Consider the following 23,176-nt stretch of genomic DNA (forward strand, 5'->3'; position numbering starts at 1 on the left):
ACTCTCCTCCCACACTGTCTCTGGTATCTATGTTTACTTTCTATACTGTTTTCCCCCCTAAAGAATTTAGAGTATTCATAATGGCAAAGCTAACTGAGATGGAAGAGAAGAGAGACAATGAACTGACAAAGAAAAAGGAGAAAGAAGTTGACAAGTTCCAGAAGGTGAGGAAATTCTTGCAAGATCTAAGAGAGGAATTACACACTTTACAAGAGTCAAAAAGAACTGTTAGAAATGAAGTCTACAATACAGGAAGTCAAAATCTCCCTTGAAAGTATTCAAAGCAGACTAGATCATACAGAAAATAGAATCTCAGACGGAGAAGAGAAAATTGCTCGCCTAGAAAAACCTTCCCTTTTTATTAAGTTGTCTTCAGTGGGTCTCTTGTCAATAACTAGCAAAGGATTTCTCAATATGCATTCCAGAATCATATGGTACCTGCTAGAAAAACTTCTTGTCACATCCAGAATTAGTTAACTGTCATAACCAATATTTTATTTTATGTGTTTTAGATCTAGTATCTATGAACACAAAGCTCTACGGGTTCAAATTTTTTAGTTAACTTCTGTATTGGCTGGAGTTAAAAAATCCAATCTGAAGTTCTTTGTCAATGTCTGTTTGATCTAACCTTTCCATATGACTGATTGATTGCCCCTCCCATACTCTGGCCAGTCTCCAGAGAAGGGAAAATAGATGGTTTCTGATCAAGAAACAACAGGCATATTTGAGGATGGGTATGGAAATACTTAACCTAGGAAGAATAAACAAATGTACATATAATGTCTACATTTTATTTTTGCTGGTATGCAGAAATGCATTTTACTTTTTGTATCATCTCATTTGCAAGTTAAGTTATTCTTTTGGGCTTTTAGATAATCATCTGCAAATAATAACAATTTTGTTTCTGCTTTCTGATCTCCATACCTTCTCCCCTTTGACTTGTTTTACTGTACTGGCTAGGCTCTCAGTACAATGTTGAATACAAATGATGATAGGCATACCTGTAACTAATTTTTAGAAAACACATTCAACATTTGATATTTACTGTGGGTGTTTCCATGTTACCCTTTATTATGCTAAGAGATTTCTTAGTATTCTAGTTTACTAAGTTTTCTTTTTTTAAAAAAAGTAATTATTTTATTTAACTTTATTATTATTATTATCTTCCAGTTTTCATCAGAGACAGAAAGAGAGAGGGGAAAGGTGAGAAAGCAAGCTACCAGGTCTGGGACTGGATCTGTGGTCGGCTATGTGGGAGTCCAGCACTGTTAGCCACCACGCCACCTGCCAGCCCCTCTAGTTCACTAAGTTTTCATTATGATCATTTATTTTATTTTATCGAATGCTTTTTTCCTGAACTTATTAGGATGTTCATACAGCTTTTAAAAAGTTTTTTTAAAATAGGCGATTAAGTTAATAGATTTTAAAAATGTTGATCTATCTTGGATTCCTAGGATAAGTCCACACTGGTCATAAAGTGGTATTATTGTGCCACATTGCTGACTTATTTTCTTAACATTATCCATCTTTGCTCCTAAATGATAATGACCTTTCTCTACAGTACTTGTCTAGCTTGGCAAACAAGGTTATTCCAGCCTTATATGTAACTTAAGTATTCCAATTTTACCCCCACTGTTTCAAAAAGTTGTGTGAGTTTGGAGTTACCTGATAATAGAATTCTGGTATAATTTATGTGTAAAACCATTTCATCCATTTCTTCCTTTTTTTTTTTTTTTTTTTTTTTAATGCCAGAGGGTTCATGTGCATGTCAGAGAGTAAAAGAGATAAAAGTGCCCACATGAGGGCTGGTCACACAGCAATCCCTTTTATTCTAGCCCTCCTTCCCCTCAGGATACGGGCATGTATGCAAGCAGACATAGCTGACGTGTTCAATTCATTCATTCTTAATGTCTGAAACAATTTCTTTAATGACTATAGGAACTTACACATTTAAAATTCATTCTTAAATCAGCTTCAACTGTAATTTTTTAAAGAAAACTATGAATTTTTTTCTTCCCCCAAATATATTGGCATAACATAGTTCACAATATTCTCTTCTTTCAGTCTTTGCTACGTGCATCTATATTCATAGCCCATGGTTTATTCCTAAATTTTACTATTCCTGGGACCGGCAGATAGCATAATGGTTACATCGCTGGACTCCCATGTAGCCAAAGCGGTTCAAGTACTGGAACTGACGGCTTAAAACTCATGCTGGGAGCAGGTACCCAAAATCCCTAGAGGAGAATGGAGGAGAAGGGATTACGGTGTGGCCATCACCCATATGGGGTGATATCTCACTTTCTCTTCGGCAAGCACACATGTCCTTTAGCAAAAATCTCTCTCTAAAAAAAGAAAAAAATGTAGTATTCCTGACTTTTTTCTTTATCAGTCTTAACAGAGGTTTTAGAATTCTATAGTTTTTACAAAGAACCAACTTTTTGCTCTATTAAGTTTCATTCCTTCTATTGACTTTTTATTCTTTATATGATTCATTTTATGCTCTTATTTTGAATTTCTTCTTCCTACCTACTTTGGGTTTGTTGTTTTTCTAACTTAAGTTCAATACTCAACTCATCAGTTGTTAGGCTTTCTTTTTCTATATTAACACTTAAAACTACACATTTCCCTCCAAATTCCAATTTAGTTGTATCCTACTTTTGTTTTGTTTTGTTCAATTTGCCAGAGGGCTCATATGATTGCTGGAGAGAGACAGCGACAGACAGAAGGAAAGCAAGATAGCACCTCCCATGTGGTACGGTCATCATACAATCCCTTCGCCTCCACTTCTCTTTCCTTTTGGGATTTTGGACAATGCATATATGCCTGACAAATTTTTCAAACTGCCGGGTCCAGGCATCAAACTATGCAGTCAGCCATGTAGGTTTCAGCTGTCTTAATCACCATGCCACAGGCTGGCCTGCTACAAGTTTTGATTAAAGTATTTTCATTATCATTTGCTCCTCATTATCATTAGTGTTATATCATTATATTTTAATTTTCACTATGACTTTTTGATTCACTGGTTATTTAAATTTTCAAATGTATTTTTAAAAAATATATATTTGTTATTGATTTATAACTTAAATATGCTGTGGTTAGTTACTGGTTTTACTGATATCAAATAGCCACAAATTATTGAAACTTGTCTTAAAACTTAGTACAATGATTACTTTTATAAATGTTCTCTGTATGCTTAAGAATTTGTATTATTCACTTACTGGGCAATGTTTCATATATGCCCATTAGATCAAACTTGTTGACTGTACTGTTCAAATCTTACAGTTTTACTTTGGATATTTTTCTGATCTTTTCCTTCTACCTTTCATGTCATTTTTAGTAACACTTTTGGCCTTAAGACTTATTTTCTTTGTATTAATATATCATGAGGAGACTTCAAAAAGTTTGTGGAAAATAGAATTATAGTATGAGTTTATTATGGTTCAAAAATTTTTGAGATCCATGAAGTTTTTTCATCTGTTATCCATGATAGTACCAGTACTTTCTCCATCATTTTCCTATAAATGCACACTTAGCATATGATGACTGGAATTTTTTTAAAAAGCAACATGACCACGTTTATTTTAACTGAAAAATATAGTGTGTGTGTGTGTGTGTGTGTGTATTTTTAATTTGCTGTAGGGCAAGTGCATTTGCTGGAGAAAGACAGAGGGGAAAGGAAGAAGAGAGGGTGAGAAAGCACTCACCAAGGGGATGGCTATGTCACAATCTCATTTCCTCCATTCTTCTTTCAAGATCTTGGGTCCGTGTGCCTGGTGTATTTTTTAAGTCACTAGGTCTGGGAATTAAACTGCCCAGTCAGCTATATGGGGTCCAGTCACCTTAACCACCACGCCACCAACTGGCCTACTAAACCACATTTTAAAGGGCATCATATTCATAGAAGACAAAGCTCAGGACTTGGGCAAGGTTGGAAGGTTAGAAGAGAGATATGAACATAAAACACAAAGCCCCGAAAAACAATAATTTTAGTGGATTTGATAGTATACTTCTTCACATATACACAGAGAAAGTGGAAATACTTTCATATCTTGGCCTCAGCCCTGATAAGAACAGGGAAAAAACTGAAAATTTCTCAGAAATATCATCACAAGATTCAGCGAGATAAAATATAAAGAAGAAATTAAGAATATGAAAGATAGAAAGAAAAAAGTCTGAAACACATCTAAAGTTCCAAAAGATGCTATTTTCTCTTCTTTTGTATATATTTAAATATTGTCCCATCAAATATTTTTTTAACACAGTAAATTTTTTTAGGCAAGCAAATGAGTTAATAACCAGTATATTTCCACTAAAGAACATTCCATGTACGTGCCCTGTAGCAAAAAACTAAAAACAGAAACATACTAGCAAAAATGTGGTTTAGAGGAACCAGCAGATGGCATAATGGTTATGTGGCTGGACAGTTCGAATCCTGGACCCGGTGGCTTAAAATTCACACCAGGTACACATGCATGCACACTCATGATCCTGAGGAGAATGGAGGCAAAGGAATTGCAGCGTGGCCATTTCCCCGGGGGGGTGGGTGGAGATGATTTCTCACTTTCTGTATCTGTCTCTCTGGTGAGCGAACATGCCCTATAGCAAGTATCTCTCTTAAAAAAAAAAAGCGGTTTCGATCTTGAGTAACTGGCAGATACTTCCAAGGCAAGTGCTGGCTTTGGTGTTACTTTACTCTGAATTTGTACTTTCCCTTTGTTTATGGTCTCTGAAGATCATCACTTCTTGCCAGTTTGACCATATTTATATTTTAAAATTATATATCTATTTATTTTTCAGCCTTCTTATTGTTGTATAGTAGCTTTCTCTGGCTATCTCATTCACAATGTTGTTGGAAACCTAAGTTCATCTATTTGATTTCTTAGTTGCTATAATTACAAATCTTTTCAAATGATGGTAGATTAGTAAAGATCATCATTGCCATCTGGTGGAGACCTACTATAACCACATCTAAATGAGACCCACTATAATTCACCGCCTTCTCATTCTCTATATATTTAGCTACTGAATCCTGTTAAACCCTATATCAAGTCTTTTGAATCTTCCCTTTTATTTCCATTCTCCCCTACTTACAGTACTCCCTTAGTCCAGTTTTTTTTCCCCTCACTAAGATCATTGGTTTTCAACTGGTCCTTTAATTTCTTTCAATACATTTGACCTTTGAACAACTCAGATGCCAACCCTCTACACAGCTGAAAATCTATATATAATTTTTGGCTCACTCACAATTTAAATACAAATAGCCTACTGTTGGCCAAAAGTCTTACTGGTAACATAAACAGTTGATAAACACATATTTCATATGTGTAGTGAGTAGTGTATTTTTATAATAAAAAATTATTAATTCATAAGAAAGAGCAAATACATTTACCATATTTATTTTAAAAATCCACATAAACGTGGACCTGCCAGCTCAAATCCATGGTTTTCAAAAGTCAATTATATTTTCCTGTTCCTACTGTCACACCTTACTTTGACCATTTTACATTAATTTGATGGGCTACGTACCAATAACAGTAGTTTAACTAGGAATGAGAATAAAGCAGAAGTCCAATAAATATTGGCTAAACTTAGAAGTAGTTAGCACTATTTTATCTTTCGCTGGATTTATCTAGGAGGTAGCATATGCATAGAAATGGAAGTTTTCAAGCTTTACTTCAATCATGGCAGACTGATAAATGACCATCATCACGTTTAACAGTCATGTGGGCTTTCCCACATTTTTTAAAACTTAAAATTACTTATTACAAAAACTATACATGTCCAATATTTTAAAAATCAGAATTCTGCAAATGACTAACTATACTGATGATGGTGAGAGCCAGAGTTTTCACTGTGGAAGAAGATACAAATATGAAATGAGGAAAAGCAAGGAGGAAGAACCCTGAGGGATTGAACTAGAATTAGAGATACCAGGAAAACTTGTGATTTCTTATAAATGCTTCCTAGATCTTTCTGTCAAAGAGTCCTAAAATGACAACCCAGAAGGCCCAGTTCTTACTTTCTAAACACTATTTTCTGCTAAAAGACACTAAAGAAATTCGGAGAAATGGCTGACTCCATGGCAAGGCTAGGAGAAAAATAACAAAAACCAAGATAAACTTGGAACATCCTATGCTGGAAAGTAAGGAATTGCTCAAAGAATATGTCATAAAGAACCAAGAGCCAGATTGAAAGATCTTCCACTGGCCAAATCTTGGACAATTTGAGATCAAAACAAATGACTGACCAGGTGCACTGCTGCACACGTAAAATCTCAGCTACTTGAGAGGCTGAGGCAGGAGAATTCCAAGTTCGAGGCCAGCTTGGACAAGATAGCAAAATCCTGTCTTTAAAAATATACCAAAAAAAAAAAAATAATAAAGAAATAACAAATTAAATAATATAGGAATCTGTGTGTAGATTCAAAATAAATGAGTGAAAAAAAAATAAAAAGGGTTTTCTTAGTATAGAATGTCAGCTATTGCTTTGCCCCAGAACTTAGTGGTTAAGAGAGCCAATCTCACATGGCTGACTGTAATCTCAATCCTGCCCTGGCAGCTTGAAAAACACAATGGGAGAATGTGCATCTGACCCCCAAATCCCAAAAAGATGGAGAAGAAGGGACTGTAGCATGACCACATCCCTCTGGGGGAGGGGGTGCTTTCTTCATCCTTCAGTAAGAACACATGACCTCTGACGATTGTTTTTTTTTAAAGAATGTCACCTAATAAAAAAAGTAGAAGGAATGATTAGACTGGAAAAATCACCATTTGGCAATCAGGAAAGGGACAATTAATTCAGCCAAGAAATATCACTGGATGCTAAAATTAGTGTGTGAAAGTTTGCAAAGAAACAGAATACCCACGTCTCAGAATATCTCACTACAAAATGCTTACTAATGGAAAAAAAGAGAAACTGTACAGTGGCGAAATCTGGTAGATACTACTTAAAACAAGTGATCAAAACATCCCTGTAATGGGACAACTGATCCTATATGATACGATACACTGAAAAGAATACTTGTCACTTGTGCAATATTTTTGCCAAAAATGTATAAGCTCAGTCCAATTGTGAGGAAATACCAGAAAAACGCAACAGCCAGAAACATTTTATAAAATAAGTGGTCTTTATGTTTCATGACCTAGACTTCTTTTTTTTTTTTTTTTAAGGCAGGGTCTGACTCTGTCACAATCCTCTTGCCTCAGCCTCTCAACTAGCTGGGGCTCCAGACACATGCCACTGTGCCTAGCTAGTCCTTGATATTTTGAACAACTGGTTGAAGAACTGTCTTAAAGGAGACTAGTGGCCTGACAACAAAATGTAATGTTTTCCTGGATTGGATCCTAGCTCAGATTTTTTTCCTACAAAGAGCATTACAGAAATAATTATGAAATATGGAAAATATTATAGTATTATATTGTTAATTTTCTTAGTTTTTAATGCCAGAGAGTGCATGTGAGCACCAGAGAAAAGGGGGTAGGGGGAGAAAGTAAGTCCCCATCTCCCATGGGACCTTGTCATACTGCAACCCCCTTTTCTACATTCCTCCACCCGGTCATGGTGCTAGGCATGCATCCACATGTACTTATCAAGTTTTCAAGACATCAGGTCAGGATTCAAACTGTGGTGGCCATGTGGGTTTCAACTTTCCTCCACATAGTGTTTAACCACTACGTTATAGGGCCGACCCAATATTCATTTTCTAATTTTGATAACTGTGCTATGGTTATGTAGGGGACCAGTAGTTGGTGTAATGGCTGTGTCACTGGACTCCCATGTAGTTGACCGTGGTTTGATTCCCAGGCCTGGTGGCTTAAATTCACACTGGGTGTGTGCGCGTACATGCCCAAGATCCCGAGAGGAGAATGGAGAAAGGATTGCGGCATGGCCATCCCCCTGGGCTGGGGGCGGGGATGTGATTTCTTGCTTTCTGTCTCTCTGTCTTTCTGGGGCACGCATGCACCCTATAGCAAAAACCTCTCAAAAAAAAAAAAAAAAGTCCATGTTCTTGAGAAATACAAACCTAAGTATTTGGGTTAAAGAAGCTCACATCTGTAATAAACACTCAAACAGTTCAGAAAAAGAATATTTATTCTAACCTGATAATAGATCAATAAAGGGAAACCTCTTCTTTACAGGAGAATGACAATTAGTTAATACAGAAAGAAAAACAGAATTAGAAAAATCATAATTTTGCAAACTTCCCAGCAAAAACGTATTCCGACATGAATCAAAGGATGCTAATTCTAGGAGGGCAGGTTTGATGAGAAAAGAATTACCAGTAAGGTTGCAAAGTTTCTTCTTGCAAATCACTCACTAATGGCAAAAGGAAAAACATTTCACTATACAATGGAAAAACAACATCTTACTCAACTGATAAGAATTATTATTACTAATACATTCTGTGGACCTACACGTGATACCTGGAAGACATATCACTTATAGTATTCTGAACTATACTGAAGCATTCAAATATAAACTTGAGAAGATAACAGAAAAATCCAAACTGAGGGTTTCCTTGGCTGTCCTACATTTTAAAAATATATCAATATTACAAAACACAGATTGAGGAATTATTAGATAAGAGAGTCATGACAATATAGTTTACAATCCTAAACTTGATCCTGGAGCTGAAAGAATACTACTAATAAAACAACAAATGAAATTGGAATATGGACTCTAAATTAGAGGAAAGCTTTTTATTATACCAATGTTAAATTCTTAAATTTGGTAACTGTACTTAGGTAAGATAGTATGCTTGTTTTTATGAAGTAAATATGTTGTATTAAAAGATAAAGGGTATGGGACCAGTCAGTGGCTCAGTGGTATGACTACTGGACTCACATGGTAAAGGTCCTGAGTTTGTGTCCTGGGACCTCCCTTGGACATGTACGTGCCTTGTGCTCTGGGTTGGTTAACAATGGGAGTAGACTGTGGCATAGAGATGCTATTGGGGTTGCTTGTCTGTCTCATTCAGGAAAGAAATAAACTTTAAAAAAGGACAGAACATTTTTTTTCTTGAGTTTTGCTATAGTGTGTGTGCTCACCAGAGAGACAGAGAGACAGAAAGCAAGAAATTACTCCCCAGGGGTGATGGCCATGCTGCAATCCCTTCTCCTCCATTCTCCTCTAGAGATTTTGGGCATGCATGCACATACCCAAAATGAGTTTTAAGCCACCGGGTCTGGAAGTGTGAGTTTTAAGCCACTGGGTCTGGAAGTCCAACGGTGGGCAACTATGTAGGAGTCCAGTGATATAACCATTACACCATCTGCTGGTCCCAAGGATAAAACACTTAAAAGGATAAAGGATATGATGTCTACAACATATTCTCAAATGAGTCAAGAAAAAACATGTATCAAGAGAAAATGATAAAGCAAACATGAAAAATTTAAAAGAAGTCAAAGTGCAGAAAAATGCATACATTTTTTCTTCTACTTAGTATTCCCCAAAAGTGTGTATGTGTGTGTATGTAAGTAAACTTATTGATAGAATACTAAAATTATTTGTACTCCCCACACTCTCCAAAGGAAATAGGAGATAAAAGGTATTAGAAGGTTAGTATAAAGATAGAAAGGGTTAAGTGACTCTATTCTCCACCTTTAGATTTACTCCTGAGAAAAACAGTAATAGTGTCCAATGTTTTTCATATGTACAGTACAAGTTTGTGCACACATATGCAATACTCCTATCATTTTAATGGCTCTATATTCTAAGGAATGAATATATAAAATTTACTTGTTTTTAGTATTTTTAAAAATATAATGAGATTTTTTAAAAATTGGATATTTCATCACTTTACATTTAATTTGATAAAAGTTATGTTTGCCCTTAATTGTGTCATTCTTTTTGTTACAATTTCGGTTTTCATGCCTTCCTTCTAAAAAAAAATCTTAAGTTTAAGCTTTGTTGTGGGATTTTCTTTCTCATATAGTAACTATACTCAATTTGTGAGTTCTATCAACATCATTCAGATAATATGAAGACTTATAATACTTATTTTCTGTTCTGAGGTACACTATTATGAAAAGCCTTCATAGGAGAACCTGAGTGTGGCCACTGGATCCATTTGTGGAAGGAGGTTACTCAAGGTATGAATATAAAATGTGAGTTGTACAAGTCCAGATCCCAGATGATTTTTGAGAAATACACTTTTCTCAAAATCAACCAACCCAGTTTTTAATGGATTGCAGATATTCTCCAACAGGAATCCTGTTATAAGTCATTTGTTTTATGGTTTCAATTAAAAAAAAAGATTAAAGCATGAGAGGGGAATCCTGTTATAAGTCATTTATTTTATGATGTCAATTAAAAATAAGAAATTGATTAAAGCATGAGAGGGGAATCCTGTTATAAGTCATTTGTTTTATGATGTCAATTAAAAATTAAAAATTGATTAAAGCGCGAGGGTATTTCCTGTCCTCAAAGATATTAGTTTATTTTGCATCGTCACTGTAATCTTTCCAGATATGAATAAATAACAACGTATCCTAAAAAAACACTATTTGAAAAGCTTCAGTTGTTAAAACTTTACATACTTTTCATAGTAATTTTAAGACAAAAAATGCCCTTTCTATACCTTATATAACATTATATTCCCTATTATACACAGTTTACAGTCATATATATTTATACATACAGTGGTTGGAAGCAGGACACTTTTTTTGTCTCCCATAGTAGGTTGCAGTTTTACAAGCAGAAGTTCTGAACCTCTAAAGACAATGCAAGAAAAATCTTCATGTGAAACCTCAAAAGTAGTTTTTCAGTAGTCTACATTATTAAAAAAAAAAAAAAAGAGTCAAGATATTTGTTTGTACTATTTATTTCTTTTGGAGGAGGAGGTTAAACATTTGTTTGTTTATTTATTTGTGCTCCAAAGAACTTTCCCAAAGAGCAGAGATTTATTTTCATTACATGTCAACATGGACAATGTTCTAACTTTATGACAATTTAAATTCAAGGTAATATATACAATATGTGTTTTTCTGAAATTTAGTGTGTTTATTTGGGCATATGGGTGTTCCTTGTGTTCTTGCTCACACATGAAAGAAACTGGCACTTGGGCTTCATGGGCAAATTTTTAAAATTACAAATCAATCCAGCTTGTCTTTGATATGGGCTTGAGCTAACAGTTAAGAAATCATTCAATAATAATGGCCTCAAACATGTAAAAAGCCTATGAAACTGCAACTAATGAAGGGACTATTGATTCTAAGAATAAGCACGGAAATGAGGTTAGAATGTTAAGTGTGGATGTCAAAGTTCAATATTCTCCTCATTTTTGTAGCATGTATAAAGTAGAAAGAGAGAATAAGAATTATATGAATAACATAAAATAAGAAGTGCATACAGAACTGGGAAATATTTTTCATTGCAATTGCCACTTATTTCAATTCCAATAGAAGCTAGTAAGGAAAATAACCACTTAAGGTGGAAGATTAACTACATTGTGGCTGTTCGAACTTCTGGTGAGCAAAAGAATGAATGTAATCAACTTCCCTGGTTTATACTTAATTATTTATCTTACAACATGCTATTTTGTAAGCTTCTGTGTCATGCTTTGAAAATTCAAAGCCGAAAATAAAATCATAAAGAAAGCGAGAAATTCTATGTACACATCTAGACAGATGTTTGCTTGTAGTTTTTGGTATCCAAAACCTTTTTCCCACACATTGCGCAGATACCTGAAATAAAAGAAAACATGTACGATCGAATCATAATACTGTTTGGTTTATCTAAGTCAATCTGGAAGCTTACAATATAAGTTTAAAAGCATCAGAAACAAGAAAAAGAAAATACACTTTTAACTATGAACAAGTTTTAAATTTCATTGTGCCTTAGGAAAAACAAAGTATTTGACCAATAGAGTTTATGAAAGACCCTTTCTTTCTTTCTTTTTTTTTTTTTTTTGAGAGGTTTTTCCTATAGGGTGCATGTGCTCGCCAGAAAGACAGAGACAGAGAGACAGAAAGCGAGAAATCATCCCCCATAGGGGATGGCCACACTGCAATCCCTTCTCCTCCATTCTCCTCTCGGGATCTTGGGCACGAACGCACACATGCCCAGAGGGAATTTAAGCCACTGCGTCTGGGACTCAAACCGCGGTTGGCTACATGGGAGTCCAGCAACATAGCCATTACGCCAATTGCTGGTTCCATGAAAGGCCCTTTCTATTCTCCAAATCAGCAGTAATGAAGTAGATTTGATATGAATAGAAAAATGATATTAAGAAAAGCTTACCCTTTTTGTAGGCACAGCCCTGGCAGTAATGAGAACCCGGTTGGTGCACAGAACTTTTACAAATTCTGCAAGTAGAGAACTTGTTCTTTCCATATGGGTCGAATCTAGAGACATTTTTATTTTTTTAAAGAAAGAGAAATGTACATGTTGAATATCCCTTATCTGAAATGTTTGAGACCAGAGTGTTTTGGATTTGCGATTTTAAAATATTTACATATACACAATGAGGTATCTTGGGGATAGGACCCAAGTCTTAAACAAGATTTATTTAAATTTCTTATACACCTCATACACAAGACTTGAGGGTAATTTTATACAATATTCTTATACTGTAGCATTTTGACCACAACCTATTACTTGAGGTCAGATATAAAACATTCCACTGGTGGCATCATGTTAGCTTAGCTTGCTTATAGTCACAGGGCTAGACAGTGAGAGTCTAGATTCAAATTTTTTTTTATAATTATTTAATTTAATTTTATTCATCAGCATTATTATTATTTTAATTTGACCAGAGAGATACAGAGATAGAGAGGGAAAGTAAGAAAGCAAGCTGCCAGGTCCAGGACTCAAACTGTGGTCAGCCATGTTGTAGGAGTCTAGCCCCTCAATCACCATGCCACCTGCCAGTCCCTAGATTCAAATTTAAGTCTGACTCTAAAGCTTATGATCTTTTCACATTTCTCTGTTGCCTCTGATTTGTAGAATAATTAAGAAATAAATAATATAAAAATCATGTTTCCTAGTGAAATTAGAAAAAAAAAATAGAATAGTATTATTTTCATATATTGATAACATTGGGAGAAACAGAGAAATCAGCAAATTATAATAGATAACATGGCTAAAAACTATTTAACCTACTTAACTTGGTTTTATCACAATAAAATCATGCAAATTGAATTCACTCCAATAGGCTTAATAGTAAAATATGCCAATTTATGTGATTACTCTTCTGGATACTCTTACTCACCTTGCTTTTTTTGAAGTCAAAGCTTTATTTTCATTCAGCTTTCTTCCACCACTTTCTGTACACAAAGATATGTAAATTTTAGTGAATTATTTCTATGCATCTAATATATAACATTTAACAATGAGCTAAAAGGTTGTTTTTTTTTGGTGATAGGGCGCGTACGCTCTCCAGACAGAGAGACAGAAAGCGAGAAATCACCCCCCAGGGGGGAGGGCTACGCCGCAATCCCTTCTCCTCCATTCTCCTCTCAGGATCTTGGGCATGCACGCACACGTGCCCGGTGTGAGTTTTAAGCCACCGGGTCCGGGACGCGAACCGCGGTCGACTACATGGGAGTCCAGAGACATAGCCATTACGCTAACTGCTGGTCCCTAAAAGGTTATTTTGAGGGGACCAGCAGGTGGCTTAGTGGTTAAGGTGCTAGACTCCCATATGGTTGACAGCAGTTCGAAACCCGGACATGGCAGAAAATCATGGTAGGCACCTGTGCATGCATGCCCAAAATCCTAGGAGGAGAGTGAAGGAGTGGGGACTATGGTGTGACCATACCTTCTTGTCAGGGGTTTTATTTCTATTTCCCTCTCATTGTCTCTATCTCTCCGGCAAGTGTACAAGTCCTATAGCAAAAACCTTAAAAAAAAGTCATCTTTTTGACCCTCTTACCAATAAAATAACCTATTATTTGAACTTCTAAAATCCTCACCTAATAAATTCTTAAGACATTAATTAAAAAGAAAACATTTATTAGGGAAACAATAAAAATTTGTATAAAATACAATCATTTTACTTCCCAGACTCATAGTAGTACTTCATGAATAGCTCTACATTTGTTCTCTCTCTCTTTTTTTAAAGAATTATTTTATTTAACTTACTTCTTATAATTTGACCAGAGAGGGACAGAGCAAGAGAGAGAGAGGGAAAGTAAAAAAGCAAGCCGCCTGGTCTAGGACTCAAACCGCGGTCAGCCATGTGGCAGTCCAACGCCCTTAACCACCATGCCTCTTGCTGGCCCCTCTACATTATTTCTACTGTAACATCTAGAAGCCATTATTCTAGTGTCATAGACCTTGACTATAGTGAAAGTGTTCCCTTTCTTTCCCTTTGGAAACATACTTCACTGTAACTCTTCAATGATAATTATATATTTCACTGTAAGTAAATGATAATGAAGGTGAAAATAATTCAAATAATTTGCTCATGAACATAAAACAGGTGAAGAGATAGGAAATCAAATACAGAGTCTAAGCTGAATCCAATCAATTACTATGACACAGTTAACACTTGAAAAATTGTTAATAATTTTGCTCTCTCTTCTATATTAGGAATGTGTACATGTAACTGAGACAACTAAATAGAAGACATTAAATCACTGAGGAAATAGTCTTCTTTAATTTTTAACAGATGAAATGCTCCAAACATGTAACATTTCATTTTATGATAATATAAATGCTAAAACATTATTCATGGGAAGTATTTGATTCAATTTCTACTTTTTAAAAGAAAAACTACCTGTGGTGTTCCTTGCACCATCTTTCCAAGTATCTGGAGTGATAACAGTACCAAGTTTCTTTTCACCTATTATAACAAGAAAGTAAAATAAAAATTAGAACTACTGTATAATAAATCCACTACATTATGCCCAAGGTTCACAGCAGTATCAAGAATCATATTACAGCAGAATGCTGGGGTAAAGGCCACTGGACTGAGACTCGAGATACTGTGAGATTTGTATATCAGACCTCAGTAAAATTTGTAAGGTAATAAGGTGGTTTATAATAGGTTTGCAGTTTGTTTATACTTTAAATAAATCTGACAAATCTATTCATCCCATAAATATTTACTAAGTATTTATGATATATAAACTACTACACAAAGTGCTAAAAAGAATAAAGCAACGAATTAGACAAAGCTCTAGATTTTGAGATTACAGTACAATAGTTTCTGTAACAGCACAGAACCTGGGCTCCATAGGTGGACCTTACGAGTTAAATGAAAAAGGTGGAGTTGTTATACACAAACCTTTTATATATCTTATTTTTTTTCTAGTTAGCATCTATACTTTTCATTAGATTTTTAAAGGGATCAGAGACCCCTAAAAAAGTTAAGAGTCAATCAACGAAAATATAAACCAAAATAAAAAGTATAACAACTGAAAGCTAAAATAAATTGAGAGTTAAAGTGCTAGGAGAAATTCCATGCAGGAAGAAATAATCCTGGCTAGGAAAACCCAGGAAAGCTTGGTGGAGAAGGCAAATGAGAAGACTGGAAATGTGTGGCACTTGGACTGTGGAAAAAAGGAGAAAAAGAGGATGAAGGCAAATTCACTAAAGGACGTATCCTGAAGAGAGGCATGGAAAACTTAGGGTACACTAGGTATACAAGGTAGTCTGGTTCGGTTAAAGTTGAGAAAAGGGTAAAGGTCAATGAAGATGAAGTTGAAAAGATAACCTAAAGCTTACTGAGTAGGTTTCTGGGTGACAGGCTCCAGATATGGAAACCCCAAATTACCCTCTGCACATTGAGAATTTCTTTTAGAATCTAAATTAGGAAAATGGTAAGTTCCACTTGTGTTTAGGTTCAATTCAAACATTGCTCAGACTTACTTTAAGCCACATCTTGGCATAATGACGACTAAGAATGGATAAGACAAGGAGTTCCTTAGCCCTAGGTGCTAGTGTCTAGCATTTGCTAAGAGTATAATACTTGTTGCATGAATGAATAAAAAATGTGAGAAAAAGCAAGAGGGAAAGATGGAGTTTAACTGAGCATTTTTATATGTAAGGAGAGCTGACTAAAGATTCCAGTAAGGGACCAGGAGATGGCATAACAGTTACATCACTGGACTCCCACGTAGTCGACCATAGTTTGGGTCCCGGACCTGGTGACTTAAAACTTGCTGGGTGCCTGTGCGTACATGCCCAAAATCCTGAGAGGAGACTGGAGGAGAAGGGGTTGTGGCATGGTCATCCTCCCAGGGGGATGACACTTTCTGTCTCTGTCTCTCCACGAGTGCACATGTTCTATAGCAAAAATCTCTTTAAAAAAAATTTAAATAAAAATAAAAGTTAAAAAATAAAAGATTCCAGAGGAGACAGAGACAGATAAAGGACCTGGAAGAGATAAGGGGTGGCAACAAAGCACATGAGTAGAAGTGACCTTGGAAAAAGAAAGGGAAAGAAGATGGACATGAATATAGGTATGTTTATAGATACAGTAAAAGTAAGAAGTTGAGAATGTTCCCATTTGATAACCTCACTTTTAAAAACATCCATTAGAAAGTGTTTTCCAATGGAGAACAAAGTAGATGACAAAGGGGGACATTTAAGGAAATGGAGGGTTTTATTTTATTTTATTTTTTTTCTGATTTGGGCCTGCCTGCTCCACAGCATGACCCCAGGGTTTGATAAAGGTGAGGAGCACTGTGACCGCATGGGGGCCGAATTTTTTTTTCTTCTTTATTTATTTTTTACATTAATTCACTATACATCATTACAGCATACAAATGAATTTTCCATCCAAAATACACTGTATATTGGCTCAATCAAGCACATCAACATACATGTTATCAGCCAATAATTTTCCAATTCTTATGTCTTGTATACTTTGTTTTTTTATTTTGCCATCCTTGATTCCCTATCCCTCACTCTCTGCCATGTCCCACCCTCCTCCCACATTGTCTCTGGTATCCATGGTTGCTTTCTATGCCTTTCCCCTTCCATTTAATTGATTTGCTAATGAACTTAATTAGTCTAAATATTTCCAATAGCTAGCACAGCTGATATATACCTATACATGAACCCAAGTCTGACTTTAGGCATAAACCTCAGTGAGTAGAATGAACATACTATAAAGTAGTAGCTGGGGCTATATAGCTTACTGCAGTCATCAAATATGCATTCTTTTTTAAATTTTGATACGAACAGTTTTACTGTTTTTTTTTTCCTCCTGAAACTTTTTTTTTTAATTACTTAACATTCATTTCCTGAGCATCATCACAACATACTAAATGTGGTTTCCCATCTAGAATAAACTGCATAGTGGCTTAAATGCATGTTATCATCAATAATATAGGAAATGGAGGGCTTTAAACAGTCACTAAGAAGTAAGCTAACTAAAGCTAAGTAAACATACTGAAGAATAGTATTAAAGAGCTCAGAGATTAGAAACTGAATTTCCTAATCAGTTTTCTTAATCACAACATTTTCTAATCAGAATCATAAATTATGGTACTAATTAGTTCATTTGTATAATTTCCCACAGAATTCATCACTTGAATAGTTTAGAGAGGAGAGCCTAGAGGCAGGGAGAGCAGTCTGAGGGGGCTGGGAGATATTGGGGGATTGTATTAGTTCAACTCGGTGAAAAGGACCTCAACTAGGGTCCTGCAGCAAGAAAGGAGAGGTTGGGGAAGTAAAATAAGTAGGACTGCCTGGATGAAGGTGTACAAAGGCTAGAATGAATGAGAGATGATTGAGGCTTTTAGAAAAAGTAACTGGGAGGGGGACCAACAGAGAGCATAATGTTTATATCGCTGGACTCCCATGTAGTTGGCTACGATTCCAGTCCTGGACCTCGTGGCTTAAAACTCATGCCTGATATGTGTGCATGTGTGCCCAAAATCCTGACAGGAGAATAGAGAAGGGATTGCAGCATGGTCATCGCCCCGGAGGGTGATTTTCTGCTTTCTGTCTGTCTCTCTCTGTCTCTTTGGAAAGTGCATGTACCCTATAGCAAAAGTCTCTCTCTCAAAAAAAAAAAAAAAAATAAAATAAAATAAAAGAAAGTAATTAAGTGACTGGGAGGATTTTTTTTTAGCTTTTTGATATAGGGTGCATACACTCACTAGAGACAGAGAGAGAGAGAGGGGAAGCAAAAAATTACCACCCAAGAGGGATAATGGCTATGCTGCAAGAGTCAGAACTGGAACCTCTCCAATTAAAAAAAAAAAAAAAAGATGAAAAAGAAAAGGAGAAACTCCTCTTCATAAATCTGAACCCAAATCCCTCCTGTGGATACCACGTTCCAAAACACAGTAGAAGGGATAAGTGGGCACAGAAATAACTCATGGTAAAGGGAAACATGATCTCACAGTTGCAGAAGCCTTCTGCAACAAATTAGCCAAAAGCGAATATATTACTGAATGACTAAAAATCAGAGAAAAGTCTCAAGGATGAGAGAACCAAGTATTACGTCTCCAACAAGGAAACGTAGTAACCTGTCTCCAAGTATAGAAAAATAAGAAAAAAAATATTGAAATGTCAGGAAAAATTTCAGAGTATTTATGATGACAATAGTCTATGAGATACAAGAAAAAAACAGACATCGAAATCCAGGAGATGAGGAAGTCCTTTCATGACTTGAAAAAGGAGATAGACAATATAAAGAAGAATCAAACAGAACTTCCAGTGTTGAAGGCTGTAATGCAGGAGAACAAAACTTCCCTTGAAAGTATTAAAACCAGATTAGATCATGCAGATGATCGAATCTCAGATCTAGAAGACAAAAATCTATGACCTACAAAAGATCATCAAGAAGAATGAAAAAATAACTCCCCCAAATGAGGATAATATATGGGAAATACTAGATACCATTAAACGCCCAAACATCTGAATAATTGGTATCCCAAAAGGTGAAGAATCTAATAAGGGGATTGATAAGCTATTCCATGAAATCCTGGAAGAAAATTTTCTAAACCTAGAGAAGTGTTCAAACATAAAAACCCAAGAAATACAAAGGACCCCAAACAGAATCAACCTATGAAGATCCTCTCCATGGCACATCATAGCCAGACTGGCCAATATCACTGATAAGATTAAGATTCTAAAAAAAACAGCAAAAGAGAAATGTCAAGCACTGACAAAGATTATCCCATCACGCTAATATAAAACCTCTCTGTGGAAACAATGCAAGCAAGAAAAGAATAGGAAGATGTATTCAAAGCATTAAAAGAAAAACAATTTCAACCAAGATTACTATATACGACGATATTAACCTTGAAATGAGAAGATATTCTCAGATAAACAAAGCCTGAAAGAATTTACCAACACCAAACCAGCTCTTCAAGAAGTTCTGAAGGGAGTGCTATACCAAGAAAACTGAAGTCAAACAGAAATAAGAGAATAAAAAACAACCAACAAAATGGCTAACATAATGGCAGGAACATAATGGCTGGAAATATCAATAATAATGTTGAATGTTAATGGATTAAATTCTATAGTCAATGGACCAACAGACGGTATAATGGATATGTCACTGGAATCCCACGTAGACAACCACAGTTCGAGTCCCAGACCCAGAGGCTTAAAGCTCATGCTAGGCACGTGTGCATGCGTGCCCCAAGACCCCAAGAGGAGAATGGAGAAGGGATTGTGGTGTGCCTCTCCCTCTGGGGGCAGTGATTTCTTGCTTCCTGTCTCTCTATCTCTGTCTCTCAGGTGAGTATACACACCCTATAGCAAAAATCTCTCTCATAAAAAAAAAAACAGTTAATTCTCCAGGCAAGACACAGATTGTCTAAATGGATTAAAAAAGACACCCTCTATCTGCTTCCTACAAGAAATGCACCTCATGGACAAAGGCATACATAGACTAAAAGTGAAGGGCTAGAAAAAGGTATTCCATGCAACCAGAAACCAAAAAAAAAAAAGGCTGGAGTCACAATACTGATTTCAGACAAAATAGGCTTTAAGACAAAAACTGTTAAGAAGAGACAGAGAAAGTCATTATATTGTAGTAAAATGGCTAATTCTTCATAAAATATAACGCTTATTAAGATCTATACACCCCGGACCAGCAGTTAGCGTAATGGCTATGTCGCTGGACTCCCACGTAGTTGACCGCGGTTTGCGTCCTAGACCTGGTGGCTTAAAACTCACGCTGGGCGCGTGTGCGTGTGCACCCAAGATCCCGAGAGGAGAATAGAGGAGAAGGGATTGCGGCGTGGCCATCCCCCCTGGGGGGTGATTTCTCGCTTTCTGTCTCTCTGTCTGGCGAGCGCACGCGCCCTATAGCAAAAACCTCTCCCCCCCCCAAAAAAAAATCTATACACCCAACTCAGGAGCACCCAAATACATGAAGGAAAGACTGCTAAATTTAAAAGGAGAGAAAGACTGCAACACACTAATTACCAGGGGAATCTCAACACTCCACTACCTCCTTTGGACAGATCATCTAGACAAAAAGATAAACAAAAAGAAACAGAATCTAAATGACACCATAAATCAAATGGACTTGACAGACATCTACAGAACCTTCCACCTCAAAACCACAAAATACACGTTTTTCTCATCCCACATGGAACCTTTTTGATGACTAACCACATGAGAGGGCACAAAAAAGTCTTTACAGATTTGAAGGCATAGAAACTATATCCAGAATCTACTCTGATGATGAAAGTGAGAAAGGGAATCAAGGAGAGAAATAAAGAGGCAAGACATTTATGGGACACAGAAATGGATGATTATCTGTTGATGATAATGTGTATGGTATCTTCAGCTGGACTGATGTGATGTATATTCATGTTGGGTAAATTCACTGTACAAGTTGTAGTGATGTATAGAGACTGAATATATAAAATAAAAAAAAACCTCACTGACACAGATGTGCTACTTGAAACCAACACAAAAGAGTCAAAAGGAGTTCTTCAAAACTCTTCAAAAAGAATCAAAAAAAATAAAAGGTCAAAGATCACTGGGAAACATCCACTTAAAGGGAGTAAAGAGAAATAAAGTTTGGAGAACATAATAGTAAAAAAGAACAAAGAGAAGTAAATTTATTAAAAAAAAAAAAAAAACGCTAGTCAGAGGATCAGTGCTACAGAGTAGAATAAGACTGAAAAAGGTTTTAGAATTTGGTATGTGGAAGATTTGTTCTGAACTTTAAAAGTTCTTTCAGCAGTGTGATTAAATAAAACTCAGTTTATAAAGTTCTAAGAAGTAATTGTATAAATCTGGAGCTGATGAACCTAGCCACATTTTTCAGAAAACTTATGCTGAAGAGAAAGAGAGAGACCAGCAGTTATTGTAATGGCTATGTCGCTGAACTCCCATGTAGTCGACAGTAGTTCAAGTCTCGGACCTGGTAGCTTAAACTCTCGCTGGGTGCATGTGTGTGCGTGCCCAAGATCCTGAGGGGAGAATGGAGAAGGGATTGTGGCGTGGCCACCCACGCTGGAGGGTGATTTCTCGCTTTCTGTCTTTCTCTGTCTCTCTGGCGAGAGCACGCACCCTATAGCAAAAACCTTTCAAAAAAAAAAAAAGAGAGAGCAAAGGTAATTGCTAGAGAGTGTGTCTTTATGTATAGCAGAGATGCAAGCTATTTACAGTGTGGGTGAAACGTCAACAGATTGGGGGATAAAAAAAACCTAAGAGTATATTTTTATTTGCACAATAAGACAGAGGAGGTCAGAAGAATCAAAGAAATAAAAAGAATTAGACTTTCGGAAGAGTAGAGAAATAAAAAACTGTACTAATAGGGAATGAACTTCTTTGACGACACTCATCATGCAACAGTACAAGTCTCTGTATTATTTTAATACGACATGGATTGTGGATTAAATTTTTATGTATCTTGGCAAATTTACTATCACAATTTGCCCAGTAGCCCTGTGACAAAGCATATATGGTGTAAGAAGCATTACCACAACCAGTAAAACTAGGCAGAATCCCTGTCTCTAATAGTTAAAATGTATAGGATTAACATAAGTTATAAAAGACCGAATTTACACATTTAAGAACTACACAACGTAAGAGAAAAATCTTAAGATAGATGCATAATTTAAAAACATTTCAGTCATGTTCACTTAAAAAACAACAAAAAAAACCTCCCAAAACCAAAACCCAAAAGACCAACTCCCAAACCGTTTTTAGTATAGGATAAAATAGGATTTTGATGTCAAAAGCTTAATGTGTTTTTTTGAATAATGAAAAGGTTCTAAAATTGACTGTGATCATGGATACACAGTTCTGTGAATATATTAAAAACCACTGAACTGTACATTTTAAGTAGGTAAACTATGTGCTTTTCAAAATACAAAGAGCTTGTAAAGTAAAAACAAAACAAACCCCATAAGATATGTTCTAGAAATCTCAAAGGGTTGCATTAGAATCACTGGGTGACAACTACAGGAAGGTAAGACTTCTCAAAAAGCCAGCAATGTTTACATAAACTTCTTTGGAAGTTATGAGACTCTCTCATTCCCTGCCCCAATATTGTAAGTATTTATGCAAAGCGTGCATAAGCCATTGGATGGGATGCTGATTGGGGTTACCAGATAAAATATAGGATTCCCAGCACAATTTAATAGTCAGATACACAATGGGTAATAATTTTTAGTAAGGTGTGTCCTAAATATCCAATGGGAAAAAGCACTTACTAAGGAGGAGCCAAGTCTCAAATACTGTATGGAACATACTTATACTAAAAGATTACTCGTTGTTCATGTGAAATCTAAATTCAACTTGGAGCCTGAAGTGTTTACTAGCTAAGTCTGACAACTCTAATGTTGTAGAAAATATTTTTAAGATTCATTTTAAACCTAGACCGGAGAATGTGCCAGTCAAGTAGCCGTATAGGATGAGATCCTGGGCCCGGGGAAGGTAACAATAATAAACGAAGCGTGCCTAACAGAGACCATGTGAATACAAAATATCAATATATGGGACTACAGTCACTGGGGAGGAACAAGAATGATCATAGGGCAGGGTAGGAGGACAGAAGCTAGAATCGGAGACCTGTGAGAAAAGGAAAAACAAAATGAAGGCAAAGGTCCCGGGGGTGTCCAGTTAGTTTCTCCCAGTCTCTTCACGCAGAGGCAGCCCCTATACTCACATTTTTCGCACACCATCCTTCCGCCGGCGATTCCCTTAGCTACAAAACCTGCAGCAGCTAGAAAACATCAACACTACAGCCTGTGAGAGATTCCCCTTCCGGCCTACGTCAGCCCACTTCCGGCTCTTAAGACTT

The 23,176-nt window shown here is 36.1% G+C and overlaps 1 protein-coding gene across 1 annotated transcript; it reads right to left on the reverse strand.

The window, feature by feature from the left end:
- Window positions 1-11,452: 11,452 nt before the first annotated feature.
- On the reverse strand, window positions 11,453-23,176 carry CRIPT (CXXC repeat containing interactor of PDZ3 domain). Its single transcript, XM_006159890.3, has 5 exons — window positions 23,042-23,176; window positions 14,723-14,788; window positions 13,214-13,268; window positions 12,244-12,347; window positions 11,453-11,687 (listed from the first exon to the last, which is right to left on the reverse strand). The coding sequence occupies exons 1-5, from the start codon at window positions 23,055-23,057 to the stop codon at window positions 11,623-11,625; spliced, it is 306 nt and encodes a 101-aa protein (XP_006159952.1). The 5' UTR covers window positions 23,058-23,176; the 3' UTR covers window positions 11,453-11,622.

The sequence above is a fragment of the Tupaia chinensis genome, unplaced genomic scaffold (genome assembly GCF_000334495.1).
Source record: "Tupaia chinensis unplaced genomic scaffold, TupChi_1.0 Scaffold000661_1, whole genome shotgun sequence".
Lineage (NCBI taxonomy): Eukaryota > Metazoa > Chordata > Mammalia > Scandentia > Tupaiidae > Tupaia > Tupaia belangeri.